General features: G+C 41.0%; 1 protein-coding gene across 19 annotated transcripts in view; it reads right to left on the bottom strand.

Moving 5' to 3' along the window:
* Nucleotides 1-17190, bottom strand: part of BCAS3 (BCAS3 microtubule associated cell migration factor) — a 364218-nt gene that overhangs the window by 154762 nt on the left and 192266 nt on the right. Inside the window, exon 24 of one of the 19 annotated variants that reach the window (XM_054209091.1) lies at nt 6267-7449. The exons of the other annotated variants lie outside the window; for them this stretch is intronic. Within the exon in view, the coding sequence (XP_054065066.1) occupies nt 7409-7449 (41 nt within the window). The 3' untranslated portion in view covers nt 6267-7408. Of the gene's footprint in view, nt 1-6266; nt 7450-17190 lie in introns of those variants that run through there. 19 annotated transcript variants of the gene reach the window in all.

Raw genomic sequence — 17190 nt, 5'->3', positions numbered from 1 at the left:
CAGAGACAGGCAGCAGCTATCAGGTATTCTGCTGCTGCAGTTACCCCCCAGGAGCCCAGCTAACAAGTCCATAATACCACCCAATCTGCCCTATATCCCACTGTTAGGTCGTTGGGGTTTTTTTTAATGCTTAGCTATTATTTTATAAAAAGAAAAAAAAGTACCTCACGCAAAACTGATATTTGACGTAGGATGTTAATGCATTGTGTTACTGCTTTGCTTGCAAACGTCTAATAAATTACAAGAGCTGCATAAAACCCTTAGAGGAAACATCAGTCTGAGGGCTGCACAGAAGTTAGCCTTCTCTTGAACACCACAAAAGCAACTGATAAAAAATATAATCAAAAGTAAAGACTGCTTGAAAGTATTTCAGAAAGTCATCAGACTTCATTATGGATTTGATGGTCCTATTTCAAAGGACAAAACACTAAACTTTTCAAAGACTAAAGAGGGAGAAAAAAAAGATTCTCCATTTGTGCAAGAGAAGTGCAGGGGAAACACACAAAACATCCATGATTAAATAAAACTTCCTGTGATTGAATCTGACTACCATTTTACAATATTAATGCTAATGGATTATCATACTCTTGTTTGCATGTTTAACTTCGGTTTCCATAAAAGTTGCTTGTACACAGGATCAGAAGAAAATGGCATTTTAAAAACTAAAAACAAAACACACACACACTAAAAAGAAAAGGCAAGTTTAAGAGCTACAAAATCAGCAACATACACACAATAATCAGTTTCCAATGTTAGATCAGGAAGTAAGGCAGTAAAAGAAAAGATGCATTCTAAAAAGAAAAGACTTTTAGGAAACAGCAAAATTAAAACAGGAGTAGATATGTAAAATAGATGAATGAAGACAACGTCTTCCTGCACCGAGGGAGTTGTTTAAGGAGAAACAGTGTCCGTTTGTGGCCAGCGATAATACTTTCCATTCAATAGAGTTTGCAGCTTGCTGATTCATATGATTGCAGGCTGGCGCCCTGCTGGCGAGCCCCCTCCACTGAAATTAAATCCACTCTCTTCAGTTATAAATTATAATGCTCTATAAACAACACTCCCACTGGGAACGGGGAGAGAGAGAGAGCTCTCTGCATAGTCCACTCACTGTTTAATGCTCTGCTCCTCTGCCACAAACAAGGACTGTATGTCTGCCACAGACAGCACTCTTGCTGTAATTTATATACTGTTTGATGTTGAGAGCAGAGAAAGGAAAGTAGAATTGTAATGCGAGTCAAAGAGGAAAAGAAGTTGGAAGTGGGTGAGTGTGCAAGAAAGAGGAAGGAGGGAATACATTTTACACACATATTTTATGGATACATCACCGTATGTATCTTTGCTGTCCCCGAGGAATTGTGTCCCTGCCCGTCACCCCCCCCAAAATCTGGAATACCACTTAAAATAAATTAGATGTACATACTGCAGTGTGCGACGCCAGTACCATTTCATATCAATCAGGAGCCATCTACGTGACTGAGACTTGAAGTCCATTATCACAGAGAACATAAAAACGTTAAAATGACAAGGATTTAACTAAAACCGACAGCAGCCCAGAAGTTCGCAGCCCAGGCTGACGTACCCACTGCGCCCCGATCCCGCAGCCCACAAGGCGGCCGGTGCTGCCAGAGCCCCACGCAGGGCAAGACGCCGAACAAGGGCAGCTTCACGCTTATTGCCAGCTTCTGGATCTGCACTGCGCAAGGGGAAACCATTCTGGCTCTTCATGCTTTTTATTAGTTATATTAGTTAAGAGTCGTTTAGATGGGGTGTTAGGGGATATGGTGTAGGGGCGAACTTTGTAGAGTGGGGTTGATGGTTGGACTCGATGATCCCAAGGGCCTTTTCCAACCTAAATGATTCTATGATTTTTAACGGAACACGCAACAGACACCCAACTGCTCCACAAACACACACACAAATCAGACTTTTTTTTTTTTTTTTAACCAAATGGAATAAAAAATGCCAGTGAAAATATTTCTGCTGTGGGAAAGATGTGGATTCCAAGTAAAAAGTATATTATTATCTTTAAGAACAGCCTACAACACAGAGCAGAGAGGGTACTGGGAAATACCCCATGGGCCAGTGAGAGCTTTGTCAGAAGCATAAACCGGTACGAATTTCAAAGCAGAACCCCCTAATTATTGTCGTGGAAATTTCTACCTAAGCTGTGAGAGAATGACAGAGTATTCAAGGAAACAGCCATCAGGATGGAGATGTCCATCACTCAGCAGTTTGATGAATGACTGCAAGTTAGAGATCCGACCGCCTGCCCAAAAAAGCTTGCTTCTGCTAAAACTATGCATCTCAATGCAATTTTTTAAGAGTTGTTTAAGTAGGACATAGGCCCAATGCTTTTTTTTTTTGGTTAATAATAATTTTCTTCAATTGTCCCAAAACTCCACTGCTACGCCTTTTCTTCTTTTTATATTTTTTGGAACTGACTGAGTAGCTTTATATTTGGGGGAGGCAGGGAGGGTAAAAGTCTCCGTTACTGTGAGGTTGAACCCTTGTATGTCAAATCTGGCCTGGAGCAAATTTTCACAGCTGAATTATAAACCCTGTAAACAAGGGTTTATGATGGAAATGCTGACATAACCTTAATTACAAACAGCGTGAAGTGGGGGAGGCTCTGTAATACACACTCCTTTTCACTGCAAGTCCTCCAGCAGCCAAATCTGCCGTCCAAGGGAAAGCAAGTCTTGCTCGTTCTTCCACTTAACGCTCGAGCAAGCTTGCCGGGACATTTATATCAAATCTGGTTGCTCAATACTGTCCTCTAGAAAAGAAAAAAACACCCTTGATTTTGTAATAAAAGTATAATGTATAGCTTAAAAATAAATTAAATAAAGGAAACATTAAAAGATAAATGGAGCAGGATGCTCTATGGCTGAGGTAATTTGAGTGGAAAGGGAAGGAGGGAGTTTACATTAATAAATGATTAAAGGCCTTAACGAGGGCCTATCAGGTTGAACAGTGGAGCATACTTCTCCACCTCTCCTCCTTCGGTCCAGCTTTTTTACATTTGTTCTCAATGCTGATCAATATGGTTTTCATTTACTGATTTCCATAATGCCATATGTGATCTGCTAGCCTGACATAATGAAGGCAGAAAGAGAGCTGAAGTCATTTGAACGTTCTCGCTTGCATGTCTGTCGCCAATTTAGAAAATAAATATCTATTGAGAGTTAGAGTTTCCTCCTGTCTAGGAGAAACACGGCAAGATTTGCATATGCAGATTGCAAAGCCTTTTTTTCCTCCTCCTCCTCCCCCCCCTTTGTTTTTATATATAAAAAGATAAATGATATGGAAGAATACCTTCCCCCAGTGTTTTACTGACTATGTGTTCTTATAATGAGGAAGAAATATTCTTAAAGTTTAAAACTGAAAGACAGTTGGCTTCTCCTCTTTGCTCTGGCTGCGACTTGCCTGGCATCCCAACGAAAGCAAAGCTTTTCTGTCTGCTGAGTCACGCCGACCCGCTGGATACCATTAGAGACCACGTTAGGTTGAAAAATAAGAAAGGATGGTCTATATTAAGCAACATATATTTTTCAACATGCCATTGTCTTCATGAGCAGAGTCTAAATTGACATTGGAGAGATATCACACTTGTAAACCGAGTTCTTTTGCCTCTCTCAGAAATGTGAATTATGCTTTACAGCAATGGTGTTACATAAATGCTGTATCTATTTAATAAAAAAAGCAAGACTGGCAGGTACCTTTCTGGAGGGCTGGAACTGGGGTTTCTGCCACCTGTAAGACATTGCTGGCACGGGAACAGCGTAACAGCCATAACTGAGTCATAAAAATGTAAATGGCTTATGACAGATAAGACCCAGCAGCAGATTTATATGTGTTTGGCAGCCAATTTAGCTCCTTCTCTCAGTCAGATCTCATAGGAAAGGATGAAACCAGAGGTTTTAAATACCTTGCCCTTTGGTTGTAATCCCTTCCCATAGATGCCCAACTTTGTGATTTAATGAATTCTCTGTTTATAAAAAGTAAGCGATAGGTTAAATAACATGCTTCAGAGCGTCATTATTTGGGGGATTCCACCATGACCCAAATTCATGATTCTTTAACAGACCAAAGAGGTCTGATCTTTTGCATTACGTCCCATACATTAGCACACAACATTTCCCGACTGCTGGGAATGGTGGCCAGCAGCACACCAGGATGCTCCAGCTGGAGCGCAGAGTTTTGTTTGCTGCAGAGGGAGGATTCTTCCCAGAAGTAGTTTTGCTTTTAATACACAATATGAAAACAGCAAAACAAGACATGAAAAATTACGGTACATATTAAATTTCAGATTCAGGCTGCTGCTTTGGCTTTAGAGTTGAGCAAGTAAATTATGTTGCAGTAGAAAGGTTTCAAAGTTTTCCCGGTCACTTGGTTAAACATCAAGCCATAAAAATATGATTTCAGTTGCTGTTAATAAAACTTGCAGTTCATTAAGGATATCTGACAGAAAGAAATCTACATAAATAGGGATTAGTGACTGGTGAGCAAGCTTTCTGTCATAGACAAACTTTCTTTGAGGTTCAAAAGAGTTTAGTTAACGATTTAAAGATTTGTTCTCATTTCATTGTTTTCAGGCATTGCCAACTCTTTGTCTACAGGAAAAAAGCTCGAAAAAGCTGTACTTTGTACACATTTTCCAAGTTCCACAAATTGCTACACATATAAAATATAACAATGGAAAAACACACCGCTGAATTCTAAGAAGGAATGACAAAATTAAAATACCCCGATGACACTGTTAAAATTATAAAGGGTCTCCCTGCAGAAGTGAAAACCAATATTAAAAGAATTTCTCCTACTTCTGTTTATATCACACTTTTGCATCTCTGTTTACCCAGTGTAACTAACGATAAGGGATCTCAGCTTTCCAATTATCATATTGCATTGACCTAATTGGGTTTCTGGAGGGCTTCAGGGAATTCCGTGTTTAAAGACTTTGTTCCCACCAAATTAAGAAAGATTTAGAAGTATGGCAGCTTCAGAAAGGGACAAATGAATCTACCGATCCAGAGCTGGAAAAAGAAATTCTGGACTAAACTTGACTGCAAGCAGCAGAAATACAAAACCCGTGCCTTGAACTGTAAACTTCTCGCAGCAGTCTTACTGGGATTAATAAATCAGAGTCGTTGTGAGCCTAAAGAAGCGACGTGAAAGCTCTAATAATTGCCGTCTCCTGTCTAACAGCATGGAGCGAGCGCGGAGCGAGCGCTGCCGCCCGCCAATCCACAGGCTGCGATTAACCTCCCGGCCAATTACAGCCTCATTGGCAAAGCAAACAAGGAATTATTGGCTGTTTAGTCGGGCTTTTCTTCTCCCGCTCTGTCCCCTGGTTCTCATTCTGGTTTTTTCTCCCCTTTTCCTGTTAGGCAAAAAAACCCCAACCATCTGCAAACACCTGATATTCATCTGAGTCCCTGCAGTTGTACAGTCTTGTTAAATTGTTACCACCTTTTCCACAAGCAGTTTTGGCAATTAACCTCGTGGTCATACACTTCAAAGGAAACAACTGTTGAGTTTAACCTCCTTGAGCTACCATGGATTCCTTTATGATTTTTCTTCAAACACTTTCATCCCCAACAAAAATGCGGACTGATAAGATTCGCGTTTATTTTTCCATTTTGTCAGTTTATTAAGATGACAAATATCCTGACCAGTTACCACTATTTCGTGCTCCTCAGAGGACAGGCAGAAAGCGGCTCTCCTACTAATTCACGTGTCTAAAGCAGGGTGCTCTGCCTGCTGGAATCCCCACGTTTGATACACCCGATCCCTTCTTGCTCCTCTTTGCAAATCCTTCATATATTTCTCACAATGCCTAAAAGCTCAGAAAACAGAAAATGCAAGTAGAGTTAACACTAAGGACGCAAGACACCATTAGAAAAATATACATATTTCACAAAACACCACCATTACAGCAAGACAGGATTACTTTACATGCGAAAAGAGCTAAAAATTCCTCCACCTTCCATTAGAATACCAGTTAGTGAGATCGGGATCTATGTTAGCACAAACTAACTGAACTTTTCCTTCCGTCTAAACTTTTGACTACAACATATATTAATTTACCAGACTCTGCAGCTGCTCCTTAAGCAACTGGATAGCTAATGATAGGGAAGTACCAAAGCAAATACTACAGGAGCGTGATCAAATTACTTGGAATGTGGTTCCCCCCCCTCCCCCCCCCCTTTCCATTCTGGTATTATTGCACATTTTTTCTCCAAAGCAATCACAAAAATGTAAAACGGGTTGTTCTTAGGAGAAGCTTCCAACAGAGACGCGAAGAATACCCCCCCAAAAAAAAGTGTTGGAATGACCTTTTGCTACCGAGCGAGCGCAGCCCGGCCGCGATGGGGAAAACATCGCTTTTCTCTGGCTGCAAACTGCCCTGGGTGGGAGGGAGCGCCTGCGAGGGAGAAGGAACAAAATATTTGCCTAGGAAAAAGAATGTAAGAAAAGTTTCGGATCTGTCTTGCAGCGCAAGAAGGGGAAGCATTTGGGCAAGCATATGGCATGTGTTTCAGCTTGTGAGGGAGGAAAGAAAAAAAAATTTTTTAAAAAAAATCACGATGTTACGTGCAGTTCAGACCAAATAGAAAACTTATTCTGACTATTCTCATTTGTCAGAGGCTTTTCAAAACTAAGCAGATCTCTCCATAGCTCTAAATGTCAAAGGAGGAAGTAACCGGTGGGTATTGAGTTTACATTTTAGGCTCTCTTTTAACTGTTTCCACTTTTAATTTTAATATGCTTGTCAACAAAATGAAAAACTCCTTCACTCAAAACAAAAAAAAAAAAAAAAAGGAAGAAATTAGCACATTAAATGATACATGGGTCTGGTGCTATGTTGCACAGTTCAGTGAACCCCTGCATAGATCAGCAAGATGGCTGGAAATGTCTCTTTCCGTCTGTTTTTCATCTCGAAAGCCTGTGTACTCAGCAGAGTGTGAAGAGTGCCTCTCTCCCCTCCCAACGCTCTCCTGCTCGCCCCCCCAAAAGCCCCTGCAGCGGAGAACAGGAACTAGAGCAAATGCTTTTGTGAATTAAGAGATCTTGTGAGCGTAAATTTGGTCAGGCTGCTCCTTTCTGCAGGCCAGCCCCGGCTGCTGCCCCAGGATGTGAACTGTCAGTTTGCATAGCTGGTGATGAGTTGCAGAACCATCAGTAAAGGTGAAGACGGCAGAAGCAAGAAAGATTCAAGACTGGTGGAAATCATTTCACAAGGAAAATTTCAGCCATCAGTGGGAGGAAGCTTTGAAAAATGCTGCCATTTCCGAGTCAGAACGAAGGAAAAATTAAATTACTGCCGGTGAGGCGAGCCAAAGTCGCATCTTACCCTAGGGAGAGGCTTGATAATGGTAAACATTTGACAGCTGGCCTGAAGTTGTTATCTTGTTCTAACAGTTGTTATAGTCTGAATGAACATTTCTGATAAGAGAACAGAAAGAAAAACGCTAAACCATTTTTAATTTCTCGCTTTCTATATTTTAAGCTGCACTGCCCAAAGCCAAACAGGTTTAAAGCAGTTTGCCACCATCAGCCCGGCTAAAGCTTCGGATTTTACATGAAGCAAAGGACTACAGTGTGAAACGAACGGCAGCACCGCCTCAGCCGAGCCGACAGCGCGCGTGTATAGCAACACCTTAAGAAGAATTTAAAACAACTTCAACCCCCTTCAACTCTCTTTCCATATCCCTTAAATATCCCCTCTCTGTTTCACAAAAAGCAGTTACAAGAATTAACCCTAAATTAGAGTGAAATTGAAGAAAATCAATCAATTTAAGTATTTAACTTCAAGATCTACCACAAAACCTCGATTCTTTATTACTTGACTTCAAGCTGCTGATGTACGACCACAAAACTTTAGCTCCCTGCCATCAACTAACAAAGAATAATTAGACAGAGACATTAGAAAGGTAGCAACCTTGGTTCCACCTGACCGGAGCGTTAATGAATGAAAACCAGTTCTGTTGAAGCAGAAAAAAAAAAAAGTGTGCTATCTTCACAGGAAATTTAATTAAACTAAGATTTTTGTTGTGCTCAGTTGTTACTGACAAAGCATGTATTGAAGAGGGGAATACGGCTCTGCTCCCGACGGCTGTTAGCAGCTCCTCCTTTAGAAAAACACCGTGTGGATATGGAAAGTACATTACATGTATGTCAAAAATCAAACTACCATTCTGGCAGTGAAACATGGGTTTGGTGTTGTTCGTTTTTTCTTTTTAAAATCAGGAATGCACTTCTAAGCCGTTTAACTAACGCAGCTTAACCTCGCAGAACACATACACTAATCATCTACCTCCCATTAAAAATAATTAAGATGAATATGTAGCATGACTATTAAACTCTGTTTAATAACTTACTGAAATGGACTGTTGGTAAATCTCCCTGTCACTGGGTGCCTCAAACCTTCCTGCCAAACGTGCCTCCTCGCTGCAGAGATGGGCACAGGACACCGTCAAGGCTAAAGCTGACGGATCCGTGTCCCTGATGGTGACGATCCCAACTACAGGCACCCGATAACACTTCAGTTAGAAAGGCAGCACATAAAACTCGGCCCTTAGATACATAAATTAACTCCAAAACTCTTTCTGCATCTCCTACATTAACAGGTAAAAAGTGTTTCATTACTTTTCCGAATGACTACCCCGTCTTAGAGCATAAGTGTATAAATTGATATTAAAGTATGGTATTTTGAGAATGTTTCAAAGTAAGGTCAAACTCGTATTAAAAAACCTACTAGTGTAGGCTAAAATAACAGTCTGGCTGAGCAGCCCTCGGTGCATCTGGGTTCAATTACCCACTACATCCTTGCTATGTTTTCTACTAGCAAGAACAACGCAAGCAAGGCTCGGAGTTCACGAATAATGTCAAAGTTAGGTTACTCAGAAGAGGAATGAGATAAATCATCCAAATATCACAGTCGTATTGGCAGCCAATTTCCCCCCTCCCCTTTACTTTATCCCTGAAAGCAGCACAATATTGCATAACAACAAATGGAGGACAAAAGTCCTCAGCTCACGAGGAAGGCTGAACCCGGCTGGAATGCCCGCTCCCTTACACTCTAAAAGAGAACGAAAAACACACGCTGAAATGATAGCTCAAAAAAAAAAAAAAAAGGCAAAACCCCCAACCTGATACTCAAAGCAAACAAACGCGATTTACCACACTGTCGCCCTGACTGATTTCTTTCTTTTTTTGTGTTTGACCCTGGAACAACGAGGCTGAGTTAACGGAACCGCTCCAGCGCCAGCCTGCCCAAAAAAGAAAGCGGCTCTGACACTTGTTGAAACTTGGCTCTCTCCTCTCCAACTACCTCACCAGTGCCCAAAACTCAAGCCAAATACAAGCCTTCTGTGTCTTGCTTTGGTGTTGTCAAGCTAGTTAATGAGGATTTAAGAGCTGGGCGGGTAAGCAGCGTACTGGAGCTCACCTCGGCAGTGCCCTGGGTCAAGGGGACGCCAGACTGGGAGCAGCCATCGTAAGGATCCCGTCAAACTGGGGCTACCCATGCAAATGGTGTAAGGGAAAAGTTAGACTCCAGTGTCACAAGCCCTCCCCAGGGGACAGCTGGCACATCCCCGCACCGCACACCTCAACCTTTCTGATCAGTCCAAAATTGTGGGGTTTTACTTAGATCATAAATAAAATCCCTGTCTGCAAACATAGACGCTCCTCCAGGGAAAGCAAAGATTGTCATTCGCTTCCATCAAGGCCCATAAAAAAAAGCAACTGTCAGTAAAGTTGGTCAAAATTACGTATGTTCTGGGAACACCGTATAAAGTATTTTTACATCACCGTGTTTAATTCTGAGCAGCTCTATACGAAGCATGGTGAAAAACTGCATCAAAATAACAACGCATTTGCAAAATGATCAATCAGGTTAAATTTAGAGGAAAAAGTGTCTTTTACCCAGTCAGAGTTTGCCGGAACGCTTCCAAATTAGAACATAACGATATTTTAAATCATGCAATATCCAAATGCCACATTTTATATACATATTTATTATAAATTCATAGTACTGTAATGTACCTAATTATATAAGGTCATTTCTTATAGAAAAGCACCAGTATAAAAGTTTTATGCAAGAGCAGTCTGGCTGTTTATTAATTTACTATCGCAGATGAGAAGCCCTCCGCTGATTGTTACACGGACGTACACAACACACTTCTGCATTCCAGAGAAGCAACCTGCCCGGCTTACAAAATATTAACCAGAATCGGGATGACAGACCGAACCAATTTCAAGGCTTCGTCCCTTCCTGTACCTGCACACAAGGCACCCTCTCCCTCTCCCAGCATTTGCCTTCGCTCACCCGTTTCCCTGGAGACAGGCATTTACAATGGATGCTATAAACACACGGAGTAATTAGGCAAACCTTTTGGTTTTGGAAGCAAACCTTCCCAGCCGTTTGCCATCTCAGGAATGTTTTAACTTCTGGAACAGAGAATGATGTTGGTTCATGAAGAATATGAATGCAGCCCTTGGATGGGCCAGGCTCAGAGCTCCAGTGAGGGAGAACCTAGAGGAGAAAACCACCCTTGGGCAGGTCATCACTCGAGCCCGGGAATGGTGAATATTGGCAATGGTGAATATTGGCAACGGCAATCTAGACTTTGCTGACTATTCTCACACTGGGAACAAAACTAAATATCACCATGAACATGCTATAAAATACAAAGGAGAGATCTGAAACTTATTTCTAGAGTTAATTTTAAAAATTATGTGTGCTACATGCACACACCTTAACACACTTCTGGTTCCATCAGGGTCTTATCTTCTCACAATGTCTACTGCTAACGGCTAAGGAAAGGCCCTGAAAAGCCAGTTGATGCTGAAGGAACAGAGCCAGCAGCTGTTCAAAACCTCTGCCTGGCTTGTCAGCTTATTGCAAAGGCTGTAGGATTTACACAATTAGTTTTGCCGAGTTGTGGTGGAGATGTATCAACACCCAAAGAAGCCATCGAGATTTCGCTGAGCTCAAATGGTACCTATTTACTAAACAGGGAGGTGTACTATTGCTTCCAAAGGCAAGCAATGCAAACTGGAAAGATGCACGTGTGTGCGTGTATGTGTGTATACATACAGATAGACTCTGTCTCGTCTCCTTTCACGTTATTTACTTCAGCTCTTTAGTCCTTTCCTGTAAAGGCTTCAAAGGCCCTTCCAAATACTGACTTTAAATGATGAAATAATGTCTTCTTCAGCCAAAAAAAAAACCCAAATATTTTGGGATGGGTATGATTGACAATACCCATTTGTATCAATGGGATTTCAACTTTGCCATGCGCCAACCACTCCTCCAGCCAGAAAGGAGAACTACCTTTGCATATAGTACTTCGGTAAAACTTCTGGCGTTAATGAAGCAGATTCATATTTAGTTCCCCCATGCCCTTATCATCCAACTGGAACAATGGTAAATCAAATAAAGTTTTACTACAATAACTAAGGTATCATATACTAACAGTTAAATACAGCCTTGTAGGGGAGAACAGTTTTCCCCCAGTTGCTCGTGGGAAACAACCACAAGCAAGACAGACTTTGCAGTCGGAAACGTGGAGCATCAGAGCCACGTTCAGTACATCAACATAAAGCTGCTCACAGGGTATAGCTGACTGATGTCTGCTTCTATGGTTTGATCTTGCTCCACCAGAGTCAAATTCAAAATTCCCAAGTAAAATCATCCCTCATGCAAGACAAGGTAATTAAACACTGAGACACACTAAATATAAAAACCCAAAGCAATCACTGTCTTCCTACTGAACATACTGGGAAGAACCCTATACCATTGACTACGCAGGGGGAAAAGATGAAGTCTTCTCTCACAAGACAGTTTTAATGCCTGCAGTAAACCTGTTTAAGACTGAATTTACTTCCAGAATCTCAGTCCTTCACTTGCGCGCTGGAACAGGGAGGTATGGCAGAAGGGGGGTCGTGGGGTTTTGCATCTTATGAAGAACAAAGCAAAGCAACTTCAATACAACCTTGAAACAGACTTGCAGGCAGAACTGTCTTTTGTAAAAATTATATTCCTCTGACTACGGCGTGTAAGTATCTGCTCTTATCTAATAAAAAGATCCTTTTGAAGTAAGTGGCTCAGTTGGGCTGTGCCAGTGCTTGTGCTACTAACCCAGAAGAAAGGCCGCTGAATACCGTATGCAAGCTTCGTCTCATCTGTGTCACTTTGAACCATAAAAGCAGCAAGAGCAGAAACAGAAGAGAAGCCAAGGGCTTAACACTGGACAGCAACTTTCTTCACATCTCTTCTACTTTCTAATTAACTATAGCGACTCTACTGTGAAAACAGCAGCCTGCGGTAGGTGCCTTTCCTGCAGCCAGAAATCGAGAAAACGCATTGGGACCCAGCGAATAAAAGTAATGCTTTGCCCGCAATTTTGGTTTTGTTATTGTTATAGGATTTGTTACAAAAGGAGACATAATTAAGGGAGTGTTTGGGGAGGATATGTAAAACCAATATGAAATATACATAATGCCAGGTTATCACTCAGCAGAAACAGCAGAAAATCAGTTAAACGTCACTTCTGTCCATTTGCGTGTTATTTATAATAAAGCAAGCAAGAAACAACATTAGAAATGAAAGTCCAAAGATTCTCTTTAGTTTTTGAAAAATCAGGGATTTAGAAGTTATCTAAAAGACTTATACCAGGCACAGCTCAAGCACGTGTGATTATTATTTTTTTTTAAAAAAGAATTTTCAAAAGTTTATGGTAGATTTTATGGTAGAAAAATGCAAGAGAAGCACTACAGCTATTTAGTCCCTTAAAACAAATAAAGAATAAGTTTGTCTAGAATTTAGTCATCATTTGTAAGTGGCCTTCTATTTTTTCAGTGTGTTGTAACTGTCGAGATGCTGTCGAGATTCACAGAATAGCGGCCACCATTCACTCTGGTATTTATGAAGAATTCATAGTGGTAAACTCTTCAGATACTCTGGCATCGTTCTGAAGCATGATGAATTTCGCAATGGCCTTTTGGACAGAGTTAGGAACCTTATTTCCAGTGCATTAAGAATGAAGGTGGGGTTTTTTATGTATATGTTTTGGGTTTTTTTAACCTTCAAGTTTCTTTTATCTTTATCCTTCAGGGATGTGAGATCCTTCAGCTTTTTCCAAGAGAGGTTTGTGCATCAGAACGGACAGCTGTCCATCCTTGCTTCCATACTTAAAGATAATGGTCACTATTTGCCCAAAAACCTCAGTCAAAGAGGCTACTGTTCTATTGAGCAACTCAGAATCATGAATCCAGGAGATATTATTTAATCCTGCAACATCTGAGAACACTTGCTTAGATTTGCAGAAGTACTACTTCACCTAACACAGAATTTTACCAGAAGGAATATAGACCAAGTAATCCTTGTTCTGGATTACCTTTCTGAAGAGTTCCTGCAGGTGAAGCATCCACAGAATATTACATTACTGAATGCAGATCTAGCCATTCTGGAATTAGCAAATTATTTTTAAACACTTGACATGTGATTATGCATAATGAATAAATAAATACACATTTATGATGGAGAGATGTTACGGTTCAAAAAAGCAATACAACATCTTCCAGCTACCCTTTCTTAAAACCCTAATATGCTTGTGCAAAAATAAAGCCCTTAGTTTGCTTGGATAGACTCTCACTGAGACGTGCCGATGGTGCTAATTCAGAGCAGAAAACACTCTTATTCCAGGCCACTGCAGTGAAGTGACATTTACCTAATGCAGCTATAAATTTCCTGATAATTAGTGGGCAGCTGATGGTGATGCAATCTGACTAGTGCAGCAACGCCAGCCTCAAACTAGCTCTCCAACACCCACAAGTTAATCAGATTTAAAACCAAAAATTTCCAAATTTCTGAATAGTGCAATGGCTCAGAGACAAAGGCTGGTGCCACTAAGCTCACACCAGTTGCTGTGATCTTTTCACGTTACAGACACCGTTACTAACGAGATGTAGCTCCCCTTTGCACTCAACCGTTTTTAATGTCAAAAAACTCATGCGACTTTTCACTTACCAATAGGTAATCAACAGTTCCTGAACTCTATCTAACTCTGGAGTAAATTTAGAGAAGTTCACGCTGCTAAAATGATAGAACGTTGAGGTGCACAAACCAGTTATCTTCAAAACTAATTTCCAAACGTTACTTCTAAAATTTTACAAGCCTCTGAGATTCCTCAGCCAGCTTTGAAAGTTTCCGATGTCATTTGGATTTTCAAAGCTTAGCTGAGCAACTACTTTAAAAATCTGGCACGAGATCACATACAGTCTTCCACCTAGCGTGACGCGCACAGTCCCCAACGTTGCTTCTTCTATGTCACTACCATACAAAATAATTCAGTTTGACAAAATGATATTAAGGAACCTTAATTGTTGTTTTCTTTTTCAAAATGGAAAATGTTTGCGTGCTGATACTTTGGAAGTATAAGACTGATTAAATAGTAGCCCTAGATGTCCTAGTACAGTAAATTTGTTTAACACTGCAAGAACTACTATGGAAGTTGTAAGTAGATTCTCAGACAGAGAGAAAACGCAGACCCATCCTTTAAAATACTTTCTCAAAACAATCTTTGACCTTTTAGGTGCATCATGAATGAGGCCAGTCAATCAGAGAAAACCCTTCTCCCTGTTCTTTTCTTGGATGAACTGTTTCTTCGTCACGCTATTTGAGAAAGAAAAAGAATTTTTCTGCACGGTAAGTTAGAATATTGTTCTGAAGAAAACCATAAGACAAAATCTCATTAGAAAGCTAATTAACATTTGGAAAATACCCTGAAATTCTTGTTGAATGCAAAGGGCCATCCACACATTCTCACTGCTCAGGATGCTTTTGTCTCACCCCTTGTTTCCTGAAGGAAGGGAAAGACGACTTCTAGCGGAGCTGTAAGGATGGCACAGGAATGCTTCCCACATTCCCTAGTGCTCCCTTCTCTGTGGTGTTCATCACACTTACTTGTCTGAGATGCGAGTCGCAGTCACAGTGTCCCAACTGCACGTTACTTTTGGTTTTGCCCCTCATTTTTGGCCAATGAAGCTCAGCAAGTAGTGATGAACTCTTACCATGTCTTACCATATAGTGATGAACACTCTACCTGGAGGCTGGCAGCAAGTGGAGTACCACAGGGGACTGTCCTGGGACCTGTCCTCATTGCTGACTTGGAAGAAGCAACCAAGTGCGCTCTTGCCATATTTCCAGATGAGACCAAATTGGGAGGATGTGTCAATGTGCTTGATGGCAGGGCTGCCACTCAGGGGGACTGGGAGGAACAGGCTGACAGAAATCTGGTGAAGCTCCGTAAGGCCAAGTGCAACGTCTGGCACCTTGCAAGGAAAAGCCCTGTGCAGCAACACCAGCTCCCGTTCCGAAACTGGCTCCTGCACCACACCTGGGCAGGACACAGAGAGCAAAGGGACATCAGGCACATCAGCAGAGCTCAGTGCCAGTCACTGCTTCTTTAATAAATACTCCTGCAGTGAATGCATCTCTTCTCTGGGTCAACAGCATCGTCACACGAACACAAGTCTGACAAGAAAGGAACCGCAGAGCTTAGGATGGATTTTAACAGGCCCACCTAACCCCTACACGCATAATACAAAAAACCCAATAAAGTCAGGGTGTGTTTTTCCACGCACTCAGCTTTTTAGTTCCTACGCTAATTATAGTCCATGCTGATCTTTAAAAATGAAAAAACCCACAGAATTTAAAAAACTACAATAGGGCGAAATCATTATGTATATTTTTGTTTTGAATTCTTAGTTAATAGAAGTGTCGGACCATCTAGATCCTACCAATATGCTTTTGAAATCTGTCTTTAGTTACACGCCCAACACTCGATAGGAACTTTCTGACCTCTCTCTGATTTAAAACTCGGTCGTAAGCATTACTTTTTGCCATTCTTTTTCCTTATTAAAAAGGGCAGTGCGGAAAAAAGATGATTAAAGATATCAAACAAACACCAAACCTCATGTGAATGGACTGTTGGAAAATAAAGTACGATTTAATGACGTGAGAAATTAGATGAAACTGTCAAGTTTAAAGAATCTTAAAATGGTTAACAGGTCAAAACATAAAAACTTCTTTATGTATAGAGTGAATATAAAGGGAACATGGTAAGTATCTGCCAAGGGTTAATTGCAACCCTGCATGAAAAGCAGTTAACAAGTGAGAGTTAGAACACCCAGGAGGAAAAGAAAAATTTTTCCAGTGCCATGAGAAATAAACAACAAGGGGGAAATATTTCCTTTGGCCACTGTTACCTCCTCTCCAAAAGCTCAGAGGAGCAGTGGGAATGGCAAGGCCTGGTTTGCTCTTGACTCCCTCTGAAACATTTGTCTTCATTACCACTCTTTTTAATCAGGGCTCCTTCATGAGTGTTTCTGCTCAGCCCCCAAGGGGCAACTCTCGGCTGCGATAAATCAGCATCCATACCGCAAGTCACTAATCAGCACTCTCAGGGAAAGAATAACAGCGAAGTGCAGACCACTAAAGGCTTGGAGAAACCTGAAGGCTTAGTGGCCTCAAGGAAGAATGGCCTACATAAAAATAATAAGTCAGTGAACCATCACTACCTTCTAGGCTTAGCAGGACTTGCATTCGGAGAAATTATTTAAAAGCCTCTTGCACACAAATTGTTCTCCCTGTATAAAGGGTACTTTATCGATAAAGAGGAAACGCGCTATCACCCCTGAGCGTGGTTCGACTAATTCAGTGTATTTCACTTCCACCTCCTACTAGAAAGCATTCAAGGAAACAAACTTGGTAACAGATACCTACTGCTGCTGTCCGACAATTTCTGAAGAAAGAGATCAGTATACGATGAAACTGAATGAAGAGGAAAGGGAAGCTGATAGAATATAAGACATTCACAAGACACCTCCCATATTAGGGCAATGCAAGTGGAAAGTATTCTGTCAGTTTCTTTTTTTTGGTAAAGGTTATTTATAAACACAACTAAACAGATGTCATCTTAAAAGGAAAATATCCACACAGGTTATCTGTACTCATCACGATCTCCCTGCATCTGAGCCCTTTACAACTACTGCGTGATGTTCCAACTGCAGAAACAATTAATATTTCAATAGTCATTATTATTCCTTAAAATTGTCCAAATTCCCAAGTCCGCATCAACGCTTGCCAAAGACATCACAGAAAAAAGCTGAATGCAC

Source organism: Rissa tridactyla, chromosome 7 (genome assembly GCF_028500815.1).
Source record: "Rissa tridactyla isolate bRisTri1 chromosome 7, bRisTri1.patW.cur.20221130, whole genome shotgun sequence".
Classification (NCBI taxonomy): Eukaryota; Metazoa; Chordata; class Aves; order Charadriiformes; family Laridae; genus Rissa; species Rissa tridactyla.
The sequence above is the reverse complement of the archived record's forward strand: the minus strand, read 5'-3'. Positions and strand labels throughout refer to the sequence as shown.